Here is an 18627-nt window from a genome sequence, read left to right on the forward strand (position 1 = left end):
TCGACTGTATCAATGCCAACATCCTAGTTGTGATTTTGTACTATAGTTTTACAAGATGTTACCATTGGGGAAAATGAGCAAAGGTACATGAGATCTCTGTATTCCTTCTTACAACTGCATGTGAATTTACAATTGCCTCAAAATAAAAAAGCAAAGAAACAAAACAAACAAAGAAAACCTTGGCATAATATAGCCTGAGTTAAAATGTAGTCTATCCACACTTTGGGGAATGATTCAGCCTCAAAAGAGAAAGAAATTCTGACACCTGCTACAACACGGATGAACCTTGAAGACATTATAGTAACTGAAAGAAGCCAGACACAAAAGGACAAATACTGTATGATTCCATCTATATGAGGTATTAAAGCAGTCAGAGTCAGAGACGGAAAGTAGACTGCTGGTTACCAAGGGCCGGGGGAGGGGGAAATGGGGAGTTAGTGTTTAATGGGCAGAGAGTTCAGTTTGGGATGATGAAAAAGTCCTGGAGGTAAATGGCAGTGATGGTTGCACAATAATGTGAATGTACTTGATGCCACTGAACTGTACACTTAAAAATGGTTAAAATGGTAAATTTTATGCTATGTATATTTTACCACAATAAAAAGAAATAGCCCAAATGTCAGAAAGTAGTGGTTCCTAGGGGCTGGGGAAAGGAGGTAATGGGGAGAGATTGCTAATGGGTATTGGATTTCTTTGGGGGACAATGAAACGTTCTAAAATTATACTCTGGTGATAGTTGCACAACTCTATATATACTAAAAACCAGTGAATTGTACACATTTATTTATTTATTTATCTGTATGATTCCACTTTTTTTTTTAATTGGAGTATAGTTGCTTTACAATGTTGTGTTAGTTTCTGCTGTACAGCACAGTTAAGCAGCCATACGTATACATATAGCCCCTCTTTTTTGGATTTCCTTACCATTTAGGTCACCACAGAGCACCGAGTAGAGTTTTCTGTGCTATACAGTCTGTTCTCATTAGTTATCTATTTTATACATAGTAGTGTATATATGTCAATCCCAATCTCCCAATCCATCCCACCCCATCCTCCCATCTTGGTATCCATATGTTTGTTCTCTACTTCTGTGTCTCTATTTCTGCTTTGCAAATAAGTTCATCTATACCACTTTTCTAGATTCCACATACATGCGTTAATATACGATATTTGTTTTTCTCTTTCTGACTTCACTCTGTATAACAGTCTCTAGGTCCACCTATGACTCTGCAAATGGCACAATTTCATTCTTTTTTATAGCTGAGTAATATTCCATTGTAGATATGTACCACATCTTCTTTATCCATTCCTCTGTTGATGGACATTTAGGTTGCTTCCATGTCCTGGCTATTGTAAATAGTGCTGCAATGAACATTGGGGTGCATGTGTCTTTCTGAATTATGGTTTTCTCTGGGTATATGCCCAGGAGTGGGACTGCTGGGTCTTATGGTAGTTCTATTTTTCTCTTTTTAAGGAACCTCCATACTGTTCTCCATAGTGACTGTACCAATTTGCATTCCCACCAACAGTGTAAGAGGGTTCCCTTTTCTCCACACCCTCTCCAGCATTTATTGTTTGTAGATTGTTTGATGATGGCCATTTGGACCGGTGTGAGGTGATACCTCATGTAGTTTTGATTTGCATTTCTCACTTCTCTTTTTTAAATTGAAGTACAGTTGATAGACATGTGGCCAAGTTGTCCTTACCACCTGCAATTGACATAGAGCCAACTGCCAGACATGTCAATGAGACCATCCTAGACCATCCAACCCCAGTCAAGCCAGCCCAGAATGGAAGAATTATTCAGTCAACCCACACAATTTTAAGAAATTTTAAAAAGTTAATTGTGTTAAGCCACTATGTTGGGGGTGGTTTGTTACACAGGGAATGCTGATGCACAAATACTCAGAATGTTCTTCAAAAGGCTTGTGTAACTTAAAAAAAAAAAGAATGTGTCTAGATCATTAGAAATTGCAGTAATAGGATTTCTGAGTCATTTCCAGGATACCAGAAGCCTATCAATTGCTTACTGCTGCATGAAGACTTGTCCTGTATTGACCCTCTGAGGACAGAAATGAGCCACATGTGCAATGGAAGAGAACCCTGATCAAAGGAGAGTGAAACCAACTCTCATAGGGACTCAGCTCCGACCTCCTTCAAGCCTGCAGAAGGCTGGTGACTTAGAATAGTTCCCCAAAATGCCCCTCGTGGTTTCTTGGCTCCAGTGCCTACAAGACCACATCACAAGCTATTAACTGTATTCATCCAGTGGGTGAATGCAAACTGGGCAAATCACATATGATGGAGACATGTGGGTAAGGAAGGCTAGCTGTTCAACTGTCCCCATCACTGCCTGGAAATGCTTGGGTCATTAGGGGGTGACCTTGATGTTGGCCCCATCATTGTGGCCCATGGCTGGTAGCCATCAGCAGGTCTGAATAGGAAGCATATGCCATTTCAAGCTCAAAGAAGCAAATGTGTATAAACTGAGAGTTAGTCTCTGTCAAATCAAATCAACTCAAGTTTATTAAGTGCTTACCACATACAGATGGACTCTGGGTGGTGGGAGTGAAGGGTTCTACCTGTTTCTGCAGCTCCTATATTTGACCAATATGGCATTTCAGCAGAAAACAATACAAACGTGGCAGAAAGGGATGCAGGGGTGAAAAGTTCCTGAAACAAGCCTTTCTTTTCCATTTCTATGGGACCTAGGATTGACTGCTTAGCGTTTGAGAATGGCAGTTTGTGGCTGAATAAAACAAAATTAAAGTGGTAGAGATAGTAATTGATCTTACTTTGGGAAATAAGAAAGGGCAGTACCCAAGGTCAGCAGCGAGTGACCTTGGATAGCTCATGCCACTTTTCTGTTCTGGTGTTGCCATCCCTATAATGGGGTCAGTGCCAAAGGAAACAATGCAAATAAAAGGGCTTTGTGGGAGTTCCCTGGTGGTCCAGTGGTTAGGACTCGGCGCTTTCACTGCTGTGGCCCTGGGTTCAATCCCATAAGCCTCCCACAAGCCACGAGGCATGGCCAAAAAAAAAAAAAAAAAAAAAGTGCTTTGTAAACCACGAGGTGCTATACAAATATTAGTTATTCCTACTGATGTCCTAACATGTTATTTTGTGATTTTTTTGGAAAAGGTAATATACCAGGTATAAAAGGCATGGTAAAATAAGTTTTCAAACAGTGTAAAGGGTCCCTAGTTCCCTAGTGTCAATTTTTTGTGCCTCATTTAGAGATATTCTAGATGTATGCATATATACACAGTAAAAAAACCCCCCCCACACACAAACACACACACACTCACACATACTTCCCTTTTGTTTAACACAAGTAGGTGTATACCATACAAAATATTCTACACATTTATGTTTTGTTGTTTTGTTTCATTTTTTAATTTTCTGCTTTTTGGCTTACCAACAGGTCTTTCTTCCCCTCAGCTTTTTTGAGGTACAATTGACAGATAAAATTGTATATATTTAAAGTGTACAACGTGATGGTTTGATATATGTAGACTTTCCAAAGTGATTACTGCAGTCCAGTGAATTAACACATCCGTCACCTCACATAGTTACCTTTTTTCTTTTTTTTAACAACAGGTCTTAAAGATCCTTTCAGATCAGTGTAAAGATCTACGTTGAACAGCTGAGAATATTCCATATTCCATTGTATTTGGGACACCCTACAAGGCATTTATCTGTCTGCCGCTGATGGAGTTTCTATTCTTTGTTCCAAACAACACTGCAGTGATTATCCTTGTACATTCATCTTTTCACCCTTATTGGGCCAAGGGGAAGGTGCAGTGTCACTTTTGATAGGCACTGCCAGCTTGTCTCTTGCAGATGGTGACTTTTACAATAGTCAGTTATTTCTCTAATCAGGAAACAGGCAGTAATCTGTGGTGCCAGCTCCCTAGAAGATTGCATTTGATGAAACCAAGGAGATTAGTTTATTTTCCCAGAGAGCCAGCTTGGGCCATCACTATTTCAAATAGCAAAGTGGTTTAGAGTCCAGATGTTGGAGACAGACTGCCTGGCCTCAAATCCCAGCTCTGTCATTTAATGAGTCTAAGTTTAGGCAAGGTGACTTACACTCTCTGTGCCTCAGTCTCCCCATCTATCAAATGGAAATGTAATAATCCTGTCTACTTCATAGGGTGAATGCAGGGTTTCTCAACCAACCTCAGCACCACTGACATTTAGGCCTGGAAAATTCTCTGGTGGGGGCTGTCTTGTGCATTGTAGGGTATTTAGTAGCGTCCCCGGTCACTACCCACAGGATGCCAGTAGCATTTCCCCTTCAATTGTGACATCCAAAAATGTCTCTCAAGATTGTTAATGTCCTTTAGGGCGAGGCAAAATTCTCCCCTCCCGACAAGAGTCAATGGATTGTTGTGAGGATTAAATGAGTTATTATGCAGAAAGAACATAGAACAGAGCTGGCACACGGTACCTGCTATAGAAGGGACTGCAATTATTATCATCATTAACATTCTCAAGTCCTGGCTTACCTTATAGAAAAGAAATAGTTTTGATAATATGGGAGCTTAAGTAAGACAGTGGGTATTGTTAAGTCTGTATGTGTTCCACTTCCAAATAAGAATCTAAGTCCCTCTTCTAAGATCATAGGTCAGCAATGTCAGTATTAATTATAGTCTGATCCCTCTGGGGTTCCACTGTAGGGCTCACAGTATCCTGTAGCAAACTAACAAGATCACATGCTAAAGGCCAGCTCAGCTGTCACCGGTGCTGCACGCATCCATTTTAAATCCCATCCTGCATTCTCCAAATGGTGCATACCTCACATCTTTGGCTTTCCATAAATCTGTGGACCCTGAAATCACAGGCTGCCCAGGAAATTCACCTCCCAAAAAGAGGGTGAATGAAAACAGAAAGGGAGAACCAGGAAAAACAAATCGCTGAGTTTCTTTAAATTTCTGGCTCTGCACAGCACAAGCATTTCCAGTGAAAAATAAAGAATTCTTTCTTTTGTGTCTATTTCAGCCGGCATCCAGCTTTTGCCTTGTGAATAATGTCACCGCATCATTATTCTGTCCCACAAGGTAAAACAAAACGAGCAACTTAACAACCAAAAGTGTGCTTGTGTGGAGGAAATGGCTCATTTAAAAGCTTTTCAAATAATGTTGCTGTGTTCCCTATTTTGTCACACCCTCCTCAGTTTTTTCAAACCTATGGGAACGTCGTTACTTTGCACACAAGGTGTGTAAATAATGCCCTCCTGGAAGCATCATACCACACACTTTTTCTTTCTTTCTTTCTTTCTTTCTTTCTCTTTCTTTCTTTCTTTCTTTCTTTTTTTTTTTAATCGCCTTTAGTCTTTTGGGATTCCTGGAGTGTCTACAAATAGATTAGCCTCTAAGAATTCTGAGTAACCATGGTTAGAAAAAAAACACTGGTTTAATTAGCGATGGTCCTATTTTTGAAATTACATCTGCTCTTTTTTTTTTTTCAAGTCTATGCAAAAACTTGAAGAGGATGGGTTTGGGGGGTGCACGTTAGTTTTGATTTGAATTAATTTTCATGCTTTTGAAAGAGAAATCAAGAGTATTGAGTGAATAATGTATCATCATACATTAAGCATGTTCAGATGAAGACAGCTGAAAAGAAATGATTGCAGAAAAATGAATTGCTGGAAATACTGGATCATCTGATGTGTGCTGCTGTACTGAGTGATCACAAATCACTCTTCCCATTTCTGTTTTGCATGGCTACATCACTTTTTCATCTCCAAATCCTCAGACTTGATTACTCATTGCTGTGATGAAAATTAAAGGGCCGTGTGGCTCATTGAAGGGTCACTGAAAATCAGAAAGCAAGTATAGAATCCACAGGACTGGATTCCCAAGTTTGAAAGTCTTTCTCTATATGGTTTCTCACTTGATACTTCTTTCATTTCTGAAATAGTGGTTGAAATGGCCACAGCTATTTCTGAAGTATTTGAGCAATACTTCTCTATATCTGAACTGTTTCAGGACAATGTTCTTCACCGTCTTCGATGACAACTCCCCAATGACACTTGTTGGTTTTGTTTAAACGGCTACCTGAAAATCATTTGGGGTGGGGGAAGCATTCAAAAATTCAACTTCTATTGGATACAATGTTAGTTCCTGACTTCAGCATTTGTCTTTAAAGAATTCTGAATGCACACAGAAATCATAGGAAATGCACTTTTTTGGGGGTTGTGTGTATTAGTTATCTATTTTATTTATTTATTTATTTATTTTTGGCTGTGTTGGGTCTTTGTTTCTGTGCGAGGGCTTTTTCCAGTTGCGGCGAGCGGGGGCCACTCTTCATCGTGGTGCGCGGGCCTCTCACTGTCACGGCCTCTCTTGTTGCGGAGCACAGGCTCCAGATGCGCAGGCTCAGTACTTGTGGCTCACAGGCCCAGTTACTCCGCAGCATGTGGGATCTTCCCAGACCAGGGCTCGAACCCGTGTCCCCTGCATTGGCAGGCAGATTCTCAACCACTGCGCCACCAGGGAAGCCCATGTTATCTATTGCTGCATAACAAATTATTGCAAAACTTAATGACTTAACAAGAGTTAGGAGTCTGGTACAGTTTAGCTGATTGTCTCAGGCACAGGGTTTCTAACAAAGCCTAATAAGGTACATTGACCAGGGCTAGAGTCATATCAAGGCTTGATTGGAGGATGATCCTCTTCCAAGCTCACTCACATGGCTTGTTGGTGACCATCAGGTTCTCACTGTGGTTGGAGACATCAGTTCCTTGCCATGTAGACCTCTCCATAGGGCAGCTCACAACATGGCAGCTAGCCTTCTTCAAAGCAAGTGAGAATGGGCAATCCAATACAAAAGGCACAGTTTTTGTAACCTAATCTTGGAGTGAAAACCCATAATTTTTTCCAACTTTTTGTTAGAAGGAAGCCACTAGGATCTTGCTCATATTCAAGTGGAGGGGATTTCACAGGGTCTGAACACCAGGAGAACAGGATCATAGGGGGTCACTTTAACGGCTGCCTTCCACACTATTTTGTCTTTTTTTTGTGGGGGGAGTGCGGGATTAGTTCCCCGACCAGGGATCAAACCCAGGCCCCCAGAAGTGGAAGGTCTGAGTCCTAACCACTGGACTGCCAGGGAATTCCCACACACCATTTTGTCTTACGGTGCATTATCCTGGCATTTTCATCTAAAGCTAAAGCCCTCTGACATCACAGCTGTTGTTAACCATGTCTTCAGAGATCCAGAATTCAGATGAAGGGTTTGCAATAAGTGATATTCCTTCATTTTGGGTGGTGATCCTCCTTCCACAAAGAAAAAAAGGGGGCTGTATAGAATAGAATCAACAGTAGAGGTTCCCTTGGTTTCTATTTTAATATAAAAACAGAAATCAAATTTTTTTTGTTTTTTTTTGTTTTTGGCCACGCCGCATAGCTTGTGGGATCTCAGTTCCCTGACCAGGGATTGCACCCGGGCACGGCAGTGAAAGCCCAGAATCCTAACCATTAGGCCACCAGGGAACTCCCGAGAAATCAAATTTTAATGATAAACTCTCAAACATTCCAGGTGTGGATGTATTATAAAATGGCACAGTCACTTTGGAAAAGAGTTTGACAGTATCTTTAAAAAGTTAAATTTAAATTTACCATATCACCCAACATTCCATTACTAGGCATCTGCTCAAGAGAAATAAAAACATATGTCTACATGAAGACATATGTTTACAAATGTTCATAGCAGCATTATTCATAATAGCCCAAAACTTGAAACAATCAAAATGTCCACTAACTGGTGAGTAGATACACAAAATGTGGTATAGTCATCCCTCAGTATCCTCAGGGGATTGGTTCCAGGAACCCCATGGATACCAAAATCCGAGTATGCTCAAGTCCTCTGTATAAAATGGTGTAGTATTTGCACATAACCTATATACATTCTCCCGTATACTTTAAATCACCTCTAGATTACTTATAATACCTAATACAATGTAAATGCTATATAAATAGTTGCCAGAGCTTGGCCAATTCAAGTTTTGCTTTTTGCAACTCTTAGGAATTAAAATTTTTTTGGGGGGAAACTCCCCGGCGGTCCAGTGGTTAGGACTCAGCGCTTCCACTGCCAGGGGCCTGGGTTCGACCCCTGGTGGGGGAACTAAGATCCAACAAGCCACACAGCGTGGCCAAAACAAACAAAACAAAAAACAAAAACAAACCAAAAAAACCTGTAAGAAAAAAAATTTTTTTCGGGCTTCCCTGGTGGCACAGTGGTTAAGAATCCTCCTGCCAATGCAGGGGACACAGGTTCGAGCCCTGGTCCGGGAAGATCCCACATGCCGCGGAGCAACTAAGCTCGTGCGCCACAACTACTGAGCCTGCGCACCTAGAGCCCGTGCTCCGCAACAAGGGAAGCCACCGCAATGAGAAACCCGCGCATCGCAACGAAGAGTAGCCCCCGCTCACCGCAACTAGAGAAAGCCCGCGCGCAGCAGCAAAGACCCAACGCAGCCAAAAATAAAATAAATAAAATAAGTAAAATTAAAAAAATTTTTTTTCGATCCATGGTTGGTTGAACCCAAGTATATCCATACAATGGAATACTATTCAGTGATAATAAGGAATGAAACCCTGATACATGCTATGACATGGATAAACCTCAAAAACATGTCAAGTGAAAGAAGGCAAAGAACACATTGTAAAATCCCATTTATATGAAATGTATACAGCAGATAAATCCACTGAGACAGAAAGTAGATTAGGGGCTGCTGGGGCTGAGGATGTTCCGGGAGTAACTGCAAATGGGTAAAAAGGATTCTTTTGGGGTGATGGAGATGTTCTGCAATTAGTTGTGATGGTTGCACAACTGCGCAAATTCACGGAGAATCACTGAATTGTACACAAAATGGGTGAATTTCATAGTATGTAAGATATATTTCAATAAAGCTGTTAAAATATAGTTTCAATAATAATAAACTTCAGCTTTCTCAGCATAAATGAAATCAAGTTCAGTTATATCAGCTTCAGGCCTTCTTATTCTACTTTCTTTTTTCCTTCTATCTGTGTGGAATTTGGTCCTAACATTGAATTTTGGGACCTTGGTCCCAGATATGGCTGTCAAATCATTAAACCAGAGAAAGTTGATTGTATTTCTATTATGGTCCTTCTATTTTTTTTTTTTTTCCTCATCCAGTTTTTTAGTGTTTCCTTTGGGTTAATTTTTCAAGGATTTTGCAACTGTTGGCTTAAAAGAATGCTCTTTCCCTCCTCAACCTCCTTTCTACCTCAGATGGAAGATGAAGTTGATATCCCACTTTTCAACTGTTTGCAGAGTATGATAATCATTTTTGCCCAACTATCTAGGAGATTTTCAATTTGGCTACTGGAGGCTCATGGCTTAATCATTTTCTAAGTTTCTCTATGTCTTTACCTTTATTTGACAATTCTGGGAGACTGAGGTACATGTTGGTGTTTCCTCCCTATCATTTCCTGAAGTAATTTCACTTTTTAAAAAACTAGATTCTTCACCAAGGGAAACAAAAGTTACCTAATCGCTTCCAGTTTAATTGCAACACAGTAAAAAAAGACAAAGAAAGAAAGAAAGAAAAGAAACACGGATTACTGTGCTGGCTACAAAGCTAAGTTAAAGTAAAACTTCTAAAGGGGCCAAGGTCTAAAGTTCGCACATTCTTGTGAGATCTGTTCTGTCTCCACCGAAGGAAACCCCATTACCAATAGCTCTACCAATCATGTACACTTCTTTTTGAGTCTCATGAAGGAGGAAAAAGAAGTTCAAAGTGAGGGAACATGGGTTCAGATGAAGGTCAGATACCCAAAAGAGTTATCTGGTCAGTGGTGCCGGGGTTGGAAAAGCGGGGAAAAGGTAATCAGATGTGGGTGGCCCCGGGAGGTTGTTCGATTCCTACCCTGTTGGTCTTGGCAAGGAAAGACAGGACGGCCTGTCTTTGACACCTGGCTGACACAGTGAGAGCCTACTGTGTGCCAGGTGTCGGGGATACAAAGAAAACTATGGGAGGCTTGTGTTCCAGGTGCTTTATATGTAGCAAGACAGTCTCCGCCTTGGAGACACTCGCAGTCCATTTTCGAAGTTGCATCAGGTGGGGCAAACACAGATTCTCCTAGCAACCTGAGAACGGTGAACGCTGCGCGGGTGAGGGGCACCCAGAAACACTGCGTTTGGGTTCTCTACACTAGGCCGGCCCTGCACGCGAACACAGACACTCCCTCTCCGAAGGGCAGACCCGCCTCGAAGAGGGCGGATCCGGGCAGGGCCGGCCGCCGCCGGGCCCTCACCCGACCCCAGCGAACGCAGCCCTGCGCGGCGCCCGCTCCTCACGTGTCCCTCCCGGCCCCGGTGCCGCCTCACGTTCTGCTTCCGCCCGACCCTTCCGACTTCCGGTAAAGAGTCCCCATTCCGCACCTCCGCGCCCACCCGGCGTCGCCGCGCGGCCCTTCTGTGTGTCCGACCCCTGATGCGCTCGGCGGCCGCAGCTCCTCGGGCCCCCGCGGCGGCCATCGAGCCTCGTCGCTTCGCCGCGGCCAGGTGGCCCGGGAGGCGCTCGCTCCCGCGGCCGGCGCGGCGGGGCGGGCGGGGCGGCGGCAGCGGCGGGGCTTCGACACCGTATCCCTCCGCCGCCCCTCCCCCGCCCGGCCCCGGCCCCCCTCCCTCCGGGCAACGCTCGCCTCCCTCCGCCTCAGACTGTTTTGGTAGCAACGGCAACGGCGGTGGCGCGCCACAGCCCGGCTCCCGGCGGCTCCTCGGTTTCGGCGGGCCTCCCCGCCCATTCGTCGTCCTCCTTCTCCCCCTCGCCGGCCCGGGTGCCCCCCCCGCCGCGCCTCCCCGCGCCTCCCCGCTCGGCGCCCGCGCGTCCCCGCCGCGCTCCGGCGTCTCCTCGGCGCGCCCGGCTCCCGGCTGTCCCCGCCCGGCGTGCGGGCCGGTGTATGGGCCCCTCACCATGTCGCTGAAGCCCCAGCAGCAGCAGCAGCAGCAGCAGCAGCAGCAGCAGCAGCAGCCCGCGGCCGCCAATGCCCGCAAGCCCGGCGGCGGCGGCGGCGGCCTTCTCACGTCGCCCGCCGCCGCGCCGTCTCCGTCCTCTTCCTCAGTCTCGTCGTCCTCGGCCGCGGCTTCCCCCTCCTCGGTGGCGGCGGCGAGCGCAGGCGGCGGGCGGCCGGGCCTGGGCAGGTGGGTGTCGCGCCCCAGCCCCCTACGCTTAGGGGCCTGGACCAGCCCGGGCCTCGCGTCCCCTCCCCCGCGGCCCGCACCGCGGTCCCCGCCCCGTGACTGCCTGGGCTGGGGGGCGGGGTGGGCTGGGGGCCTTCAGCGGGGGTGGCGCTCCCGTCTAGAGCCTGGTGCGGTAGGGTGAGGGGGCACCGCGGAATCCCTCTGGGAATGTCAGGCGGTGTCCATCCTCCTGCAACATCCCCACCCCCTCTCCCAAACGGTCAAGATGGAAGGACTCGGCAGCCTCCCCCTCTCCATTTAAGTGTTCGGGAGGCTTCATAGGTCTCGGCGATTGTCAGCCCTTGATCACCTTCTTTAAGGCTCCTCCGCCCCCAGTGGGGGGATGCTTGGGCAGCGCTCCCACCTCCTTTAAATATTAACGTGGAAGGGTCTTGAGGTTTAGGTTGTCTCCCGAAACTTGCCAACTCCCCCGTTTGGGAATAACGAGGGAGGGGGGCAGAAAGTTAGGGCAGTGTCCCCCCCCGCCTGTTAAAGGGGCAGCCACAGTCTCAGCTGGAGTCATGAGGGTCTGTGCAGTCTCCTTACCCACGCCCTTGCCTGCCCAGGGAGAGATCGAAGGACCGGGTGGAGGTGGGTGGGCAGTGACCCCCGCACCCCTTCCCATTTAAGTCTGAGGCGGCGGCGGGGGCTCCAGAGCTCCGCGGGAATCGTGGGGCTCTGTGCAGTTTCCCGCAGCGTTCCGCCCTCCCCCACGTGCGGAAGGGATGGGGGAGTGCCCGACCCCTTCCCGGCCTCCCTCCTTCCCCCGCAAGGCCTCTCTGGCGCGGGTGGCGGCCGAGCCGCATTGCTGTTCCGAGGCCGCGGAGGAGAAGGCGCCTTTGAATAGTGGTGGGCGAGGGCCGGCCCCAGGCGCGCGGCAGAAGCTCAGGCCGGACCGGGGACGTAGCGGGTGTTGGCGGCAGCGGGCGGGCACGCTGTGTGTTTTTTCCCAGTCCTTGCCCCGATTTATAAATTTCCAGAGGAGAGGGATGTCAGCAGGAGGCACGGTGGGGTTCCGGAAGGCAGAAATGCGGTGTTTACTTGCGTCGTCTCCCCCACTTCCCTCTGACCCAGGTTTGTGGTACAGACTGGGGGCTCACGTCGCCTCAGCCGACCGGGTCTGGCTCTGGAGACCTGGTGCGGGGTGCGTGGGGGGAGTGGGGGGTTGTCAGCATTTCGCGAACTAAGAAAATGCTTAGTGTTCAGACGGGGCAGCAAATGTCAGTAGATTGCATTCCATTGTGGCCAGTGTCCTTAACTTGGGGAGTGCCGCCAGAGATCACCAAGGGCAGGCCAGTCCACTTCCCCTGTGCCCCGAGCCCATCCGTGTTGCCAGCACTGCCGTGCCTCCCCTTAGGCCTAGGCAGGATTGGCAGGCTCGGTGATGAGTCCTCCTTAAGTAGACCTCCTGGCTTTAGCAGGTGGTGGGATAAGGGTATTTTTTGATGCAGAGTTTTCTCTTTTTCTTTTTCTCTTTTTTCAGAGTTTTCTTTTTGAAAACAGGTTTTTAGCAGGCCATTTCCAAAGAATTATCATTTATGGCAGGATAACTTATCCATCAAGATGATTCAGAGCTGATTTTTTAAAAATAAATTTAAAAATTTTATTTATTTTATTTTTGCAGCGGGCGGGCTTTCTCTAGTTGTGGTGAGCGGGAGCTACTCTTCCTTGCGGTGCCGGGCTTCCCATTGCGGTGGCTTGTTGCGGAGCACGGGCTCTAGGCACACGGGCTTCAGTAGTTGTGGCTCGCGGGCTCTAGAGTGCAGGCTCAGTAGTTGTGGCTCACGGGCTTAGTTGCTCCGCGGCATGTGGGATCTTAGTTCCCCGACCAGGGCTCGAACCCGTGTCCCCTGCATTGGCAGGAAGATTCTTAACCACAGGGTCACCAGGGAGGCCCCAGAGCTGGTTTTTTAAGGAATTCTGCCTTCAGTGTGCGACAGTCAGGAACATTGGTTTTCTTGACTTCTACTCTCTTACCACCCCCCCCCCCCCGCCCCCAACTCTCAGTTTCGCCTTTGAAGCATCTACAATTGCTACCTATCAAAACTAGTTCAAATGAAGTGCTTATTTTCCCAGCTCTGTCCACATAGGATTCTGTAACTTCAGTTCCCCTTTGCAGTGGCATCCATAGTAAAAAAAAATTTTGGAAAAAATTTAAATATAATTTTTATAAAGAAGGATGCACTGTTTTTTCCTTTTTGGGATCAGATAGAAATCTGGCAGATATATTCAACTTGTTTAAATAATTAAAAATGAAAACTAAGGCTTTTAGGTTGCATCAGTTTTCCTTAGGCTTAAAAATTATAACAGAATTTGTTCCAGAGTGGCTTGAGTGATCAAAAATATTTGGAATGTTTTAGTACCACAGATCTTTTTTGTTCCTTGAGACGTCACAAACATTTAAGATTAGATTCTTGCTTGCTTTAAGCTCTTTTCTTTGAGTCATAAATTGTATGTAGCCCTTATTCTTTTTGATGAATATGCAAAGTTTCGTTTAATGTATTGGATTCATATAGTGTGAAATTTTGTTCTTGTACACGTTCTTTAGTTAATGTGCTTGTAGAATTCCTTTCCATTTTTAATCACTTGTTACTGGGTTCTTTATAAACCAATTACAGTTTCTAGAGTTTCTTCACTTATGCTTGTGTGTATCAGCAGTTCAAATGTGTTTCTGGGACCAAAGGTGAATAAAAAAAAATGCAGCATTAGGTTTGCCATGTTTAGAGACAGCAAAATATTCTTGAAAGTCTAGAAATTCACATGTCTGCTTTAAATAATACAACATTTCATCATATTTGACTTTTGTTGTTGTAAATAGTGGATTTTCATGGCTTTCAAAAATTTATTGTCTTTAATTGTCATATGCTTTAGAAGGTGGCTGTTTTTTCTTAGATTAATGTAAACACAGTGTTAAAGTGTGAACATAATTTTACCTTAATCCAATTCTTATTTTTGCTGCTTTGATTTTTATGTGGTTTTAGTGATTGTGTATGTTATTTTGTGTTCAGCTTTTTTCTTCTTAGCACTGCATTATAAATTTTCTTTTTAAAGTTTCTGCTTAACCATTCTATTGTGGGGATTTGGGTTTACACATTTTTGCTATTATAGATGGTGGTGCAGTAAACATCTTTATACTAAGAGCTTTTTGCTTCAGTCTAATTATTTCCTTAGAGAAAGTTCCCAGGAGTGGTTTTACTGGGTCAGAGGGCTTCAAGTTTTTTATGGCTCTTGTTAGCTGTGCCATAATACTCTTCAGGAGACTTGTGTTAGTTTCCAGTGCTGAAAAGGTGGCTCTTTTATAGAATGGTTTTTTGTAGTTTGTCAAACACTTTGGGGGATTTTGAAGGGAAGAGTTGCATTTACTGTCAAGTGCATACATAATTAAGTGCTTTTATTAGTTACCTGTTTATCTTTCAGTTCGGTTTCTCTGAGGATTTAATTAAATAATGTGAAGGTGGTTTGAAAACTGTAACTGTTAATACTAATGAGGATACATGGTATATCTATTGTGCTGATACTTCTACTAAGTAGAGGAATGAGAGTCCTGAGGAACTTATTGTAAAACTTTTTGTTTTTGGTTAACCTTCCTCGTTCATCTAAAAGTATTTTTTATTAGCTGCTAGTATAAGATCAAATTATTTTTTGGTACCTTTTTTTGTAATTTCATGGCACTATTGGGAATTACCACTGGTTAAGCCGTATCTCTTTCTGTTCCATGTTTCCTTCCTTGTTAAAATATATATATATATATATGTGGTGCATGTGTATGTATCCATAGATAGATAGATAGATGTAGATACAGGTTTATAATCCTATTACTGTATTCCAGACCCTAAAATAATACAGTATTAGAATTTCTTTGGATACAGGATTAAGTGTGAATGAAAACTTTCTTAGTAATTTTCAGCTTAGTACTTTCACTGCTTCTTTCTCTTAAGGCATTGCAATTTAGAAATTATGCTGCAGTTCATTGTAATTGTTCATCATGCTTCCATTTAAATATTGGTGAGATTTTTGTCTCTTTAAATTAAGTTTCTTACAGAAGAGCCTAAAAAAAAACTACATTCATTCAATACATAAATTTATTGAAAATCTATGAACAACGGAGAGGTAGGTGCTTGGGATATATTAATGAATAAAAGGAAAGATAGCTGCCCTCCGGTCATTTACATTCCGGTGTGGCAATAAATGAGACATTAAATTAGCAAACTGTATATATTAGCAAACTGTACATATTAGGTAAGAGCCATAGGATTAGAGGAGAGCAGATTAAGGATATGATATGGGAGTGTGGGGGAAGGGAGTGGGTTGCAGTTTTAAATGGGTTAGCGGAGGCCTCTTGAAGAGATAACATTTGAGCAAAGTTTTGAATGTGAGGTAGTTAGCCATTTGCTTTTAACCTAGATTAATTAATCATATGGCCCCATTTGTAATTTATAAGGTTTAAACTGCATCATCCCTTGCTAATTCATTCTTTTATGTGGTTATTGATGATAGTCAAATTTGAAATTAATCCAGAGGTAAACTGTAGATGGCTGTTAAAAGAGGTACCTTTTTGTGTTTCTGTTGGGCTTTTTAATTTTACCTAATCAGTTTAATTTTCATCCCAAGTACCTAAAGAAAATATACGTTAAAAAAATTCTATTGGAATATAGTTGATTTACAATGTTGTGTTAGTTTCAGGTGTACAGTGAAAATACGCTGTTTAAGATTGGGCAAAAACCTACAACAAATTGCTTATCTTTGACAAAGGTAAAAGTAAGCCTATAGTTGCTTAAAGATTTTGCATTTTGAAAAGTCAACGCATTGCATGGTATCAGTCATGGTGTTTCTTTTTTGGCTAATTGTAAACTTGTATTTTCTGTGTTTCTATACTTTTTACACAGGGGATGTTAACTCATATCATAGCTATTTAATAGCCATATGTTTCAGCTTTAAGGAGTTTTTTTTTCTTTGTCTAAATAGCTACAGCTGTGTTAGTACTTATTTCCACCATTGCAAAGTGTTTACCTTGAAAAGGATTTTAAGTTTTTATAAGATTTTTTCCATAGAATTGTAATTTTCTATTTTGGCTAGATAATAATAGTATTTTGATAATCATTTTAAAGAGTTAAGCCTAAACAAAACTCTCTCTTTGTAGCTATTTCAAATGATTGTGACTTCAGTGGAGATACAGTTTACTAACAGGCCTACCTGCTACTGTATTTTTTTAATTGAAAGTACTTGCCTTTTTTTTTTTTTTTTAAAGCCTATCTGGGTCATCTGTGAGTGTTAACCATACCAAGATTTAAGAGGTCCATATTTTTTAGCAAGAGTGTCATTAAAATAAAAGTAGATTGCTCTTTCTTCTTGAGGTCTTTTTGCCTCCTTAGATGTTAGATTTCAAAAATAAGGATGTGTTGGGACTTCCCTGGCAGTCCAGTGGTTAAGACTGTGCTTCCAATGCAGGGGGCACGGGTTCTATCCCTGGTTGGGGCACTAGGATCCCGCATGCCGCGGGGTGGCCAAAAGGGAAAAAAAGGGGGGGGGGGTGAGAGTGTTCATCAGAAAATTTACTCATCAGTGAATATGAAGCTGGTATCAAGCTTTTGAAAGATTGTAGCACCTAAATCTAGAATTTGTAATGTAGACACTTTTGATCCCATAACTTTACTAACATTACTCATGATTAGAAACAGGTTGACCTATATCTTAATGTATTTTTTTATATCTTTAAAGTATACTTTTCTACTCAAAACTAATTTCTTTTGTATATATGTGTGTGTGTGTGTGTGTGTATATATATATATGTATATGAAATTTAACACTTTGGGACATACAGACATGTATAGAATGTGGTCCACACTGCTTATATTATAATAGAGATAAGAGCTGTACTTAAACCAGTGTCCAAAACAGATTCTTTCTTCAAATTAATAAATTGAGAAAGTCTTTGTATAAGTATTACCTCATTTGTATTTGAAAGTTCTGTCTTTTATAATTTGAAAAACAGTACGCTTTAAATACTTAATGTAGAAGAGTGCACAGAATTAAAAAAAAAAAAAAAAAAAAGGCCCAAACTCCTTTAAAATTAAAATCTCCCACAGTCCTTCCTTTGAGATAACCACTGTTAGAAATTTGGTGAACATTTTTTCCAGACTCTGTGAAAATGAGATCATATGGTACCTACTGTTTTGGATTCAAGAGTATATATTTTCCTTTTAAAGATTTATTTTTTCCCTAAAACTGTAGAATTTTAGAGCATAACAAAATAACAAAGTCTTGTCTTAAAATAGAAGGGAAAAAATTTTAAGCTTTGAGAGGTGAGGGGACTTGCCCAAAGCAACATATTTGTAGAATTTCGTTACATCCTTCCCTTTAAATAAACGCAGAGATAAACAAGATCATACTGTTTGGGACTTCCCCGATTGTCCAGTGGCTAAGGCCCCAAGCTCCCAATGCCTGGGGCCTGGGTTCGATCCCTGGTCAGGGAACTAGGTCCCATGTGTGCGCTGCAACGAAAACCCAGTGCAGCCAAATAAATAAACAGATAAATAGATCATGCTTTGTATTTTAAAGAAGACACAGCCACAGACAGCCCTTGCCCTTCAAGATAGCTTTTGTAACCTTGAGTTTGGCTGGATAAAGTAGAATGTCTGGTTCCTTATCTTTTAAAAAATGTATATAATTTTGTACATATGTGGTGTGAAATCTACTTAAATATGAAGTCCTTGGTTTTGTTAGTTGTAATTGTTGAGTATTGTTGTGGATCTGGGGGCTTTATGAAAATTTGTCACAACTATTAACCTTAGGTTTTATTTGCTAAAAATTATTTGCAGTTGTATTCATGTGAAAATTTGAAATTCCCTTTAATTTAAAATAATACTTAATGTAGATTGCTTGTACTTTAAGCCTTGAAATTGAGTTAAGTGGCCATACAGTAACAATTTCATGCCATGATTAGTAGCTAAATGCATTTTGGGAACTGGATAAAATGGCATGCTGTAATGGAGTCTTTGTAATTCTCACCAGTTTGTGGTATGTGGCTTATTTTTTTTTTTTTTAATTTATTTATTATTTTATTTTATTTTATTTTTGGCTGTGTTGGGTCTTCGTTTCTGTGCGTGGGCTTCCCCCAGTTGCGGCAAGTGGTGGCCACTCCTCATCGCGGTGCACAAGGCTCTCACTGTCGTGGCCTCTCCTGTTGCGGAGCACAGGCTCCAGACGTGCAGGCTCAGTAGTTGTGGCTCACGGGTCCAGTTGCCCCGCAGCATGTGGAATCTTCCCAGAGCAGGGCTCGAACCCGTGTCCTGTGCATTGGCAGGCAGATTCTCAACCACTGCACCACCGGGGAAGCCCCGGTGTGGCTTATTTTTATTAAGAGTTTGAGAACTTTAGAATGTTGTCCTCTTGAAAGTATTACCTTGAGAGACT

At 43.0% G+C, this 18627-nt stretch overlaps 1 protein-coding gene across 17 annotated transcripts in view; it reads left to right on the forward strand.

Moving 5' to 3' along the window:
• Positions 1 to 10425: 10425 nt before the first annotated feature.
• Positions 10426 to 18627, forward strand: part of ATXN2 (ataxin 2) — a 132025-nt gene continuing 123823 nt past the window's right edge. For 10 of the 17 annotated variants that reach the window (XR_014234512.1, XR_014234513.1, XR_014234514.1 and 7 more), the window contains exon 1: positions 10426 to 11175. Coding sequence is in view for 7 of the 17 variants with exons in the window: in XM_082355845.1 (XP_082211971.1) it covers positions 10949 to 11175 (227 nt within the window). In the remaining 10 variants the exon portion in view is untranslated. The remainder of the gene's footprint in view (positions 11176 to 18627) is intronic. The other 7 variants (XM_082355844.1, XM_082355846.1, XM_082355843.1 and 4 more) reach the window with 5 other exon arrangements.

The sequence above is a fragment of the Balaenoptera borealis genome (genome assembly GCF_965194805.1).
Source record: "Balaenoptera borealis genome assembly, chromosome: 14".
Taxonomy (NCBI): Eukaryota; Metazoa; Chordata; class Mammalia; order Artiodactyla; family Balaenopteridae; genus Balaenoptera; species Balaenoptera borealis.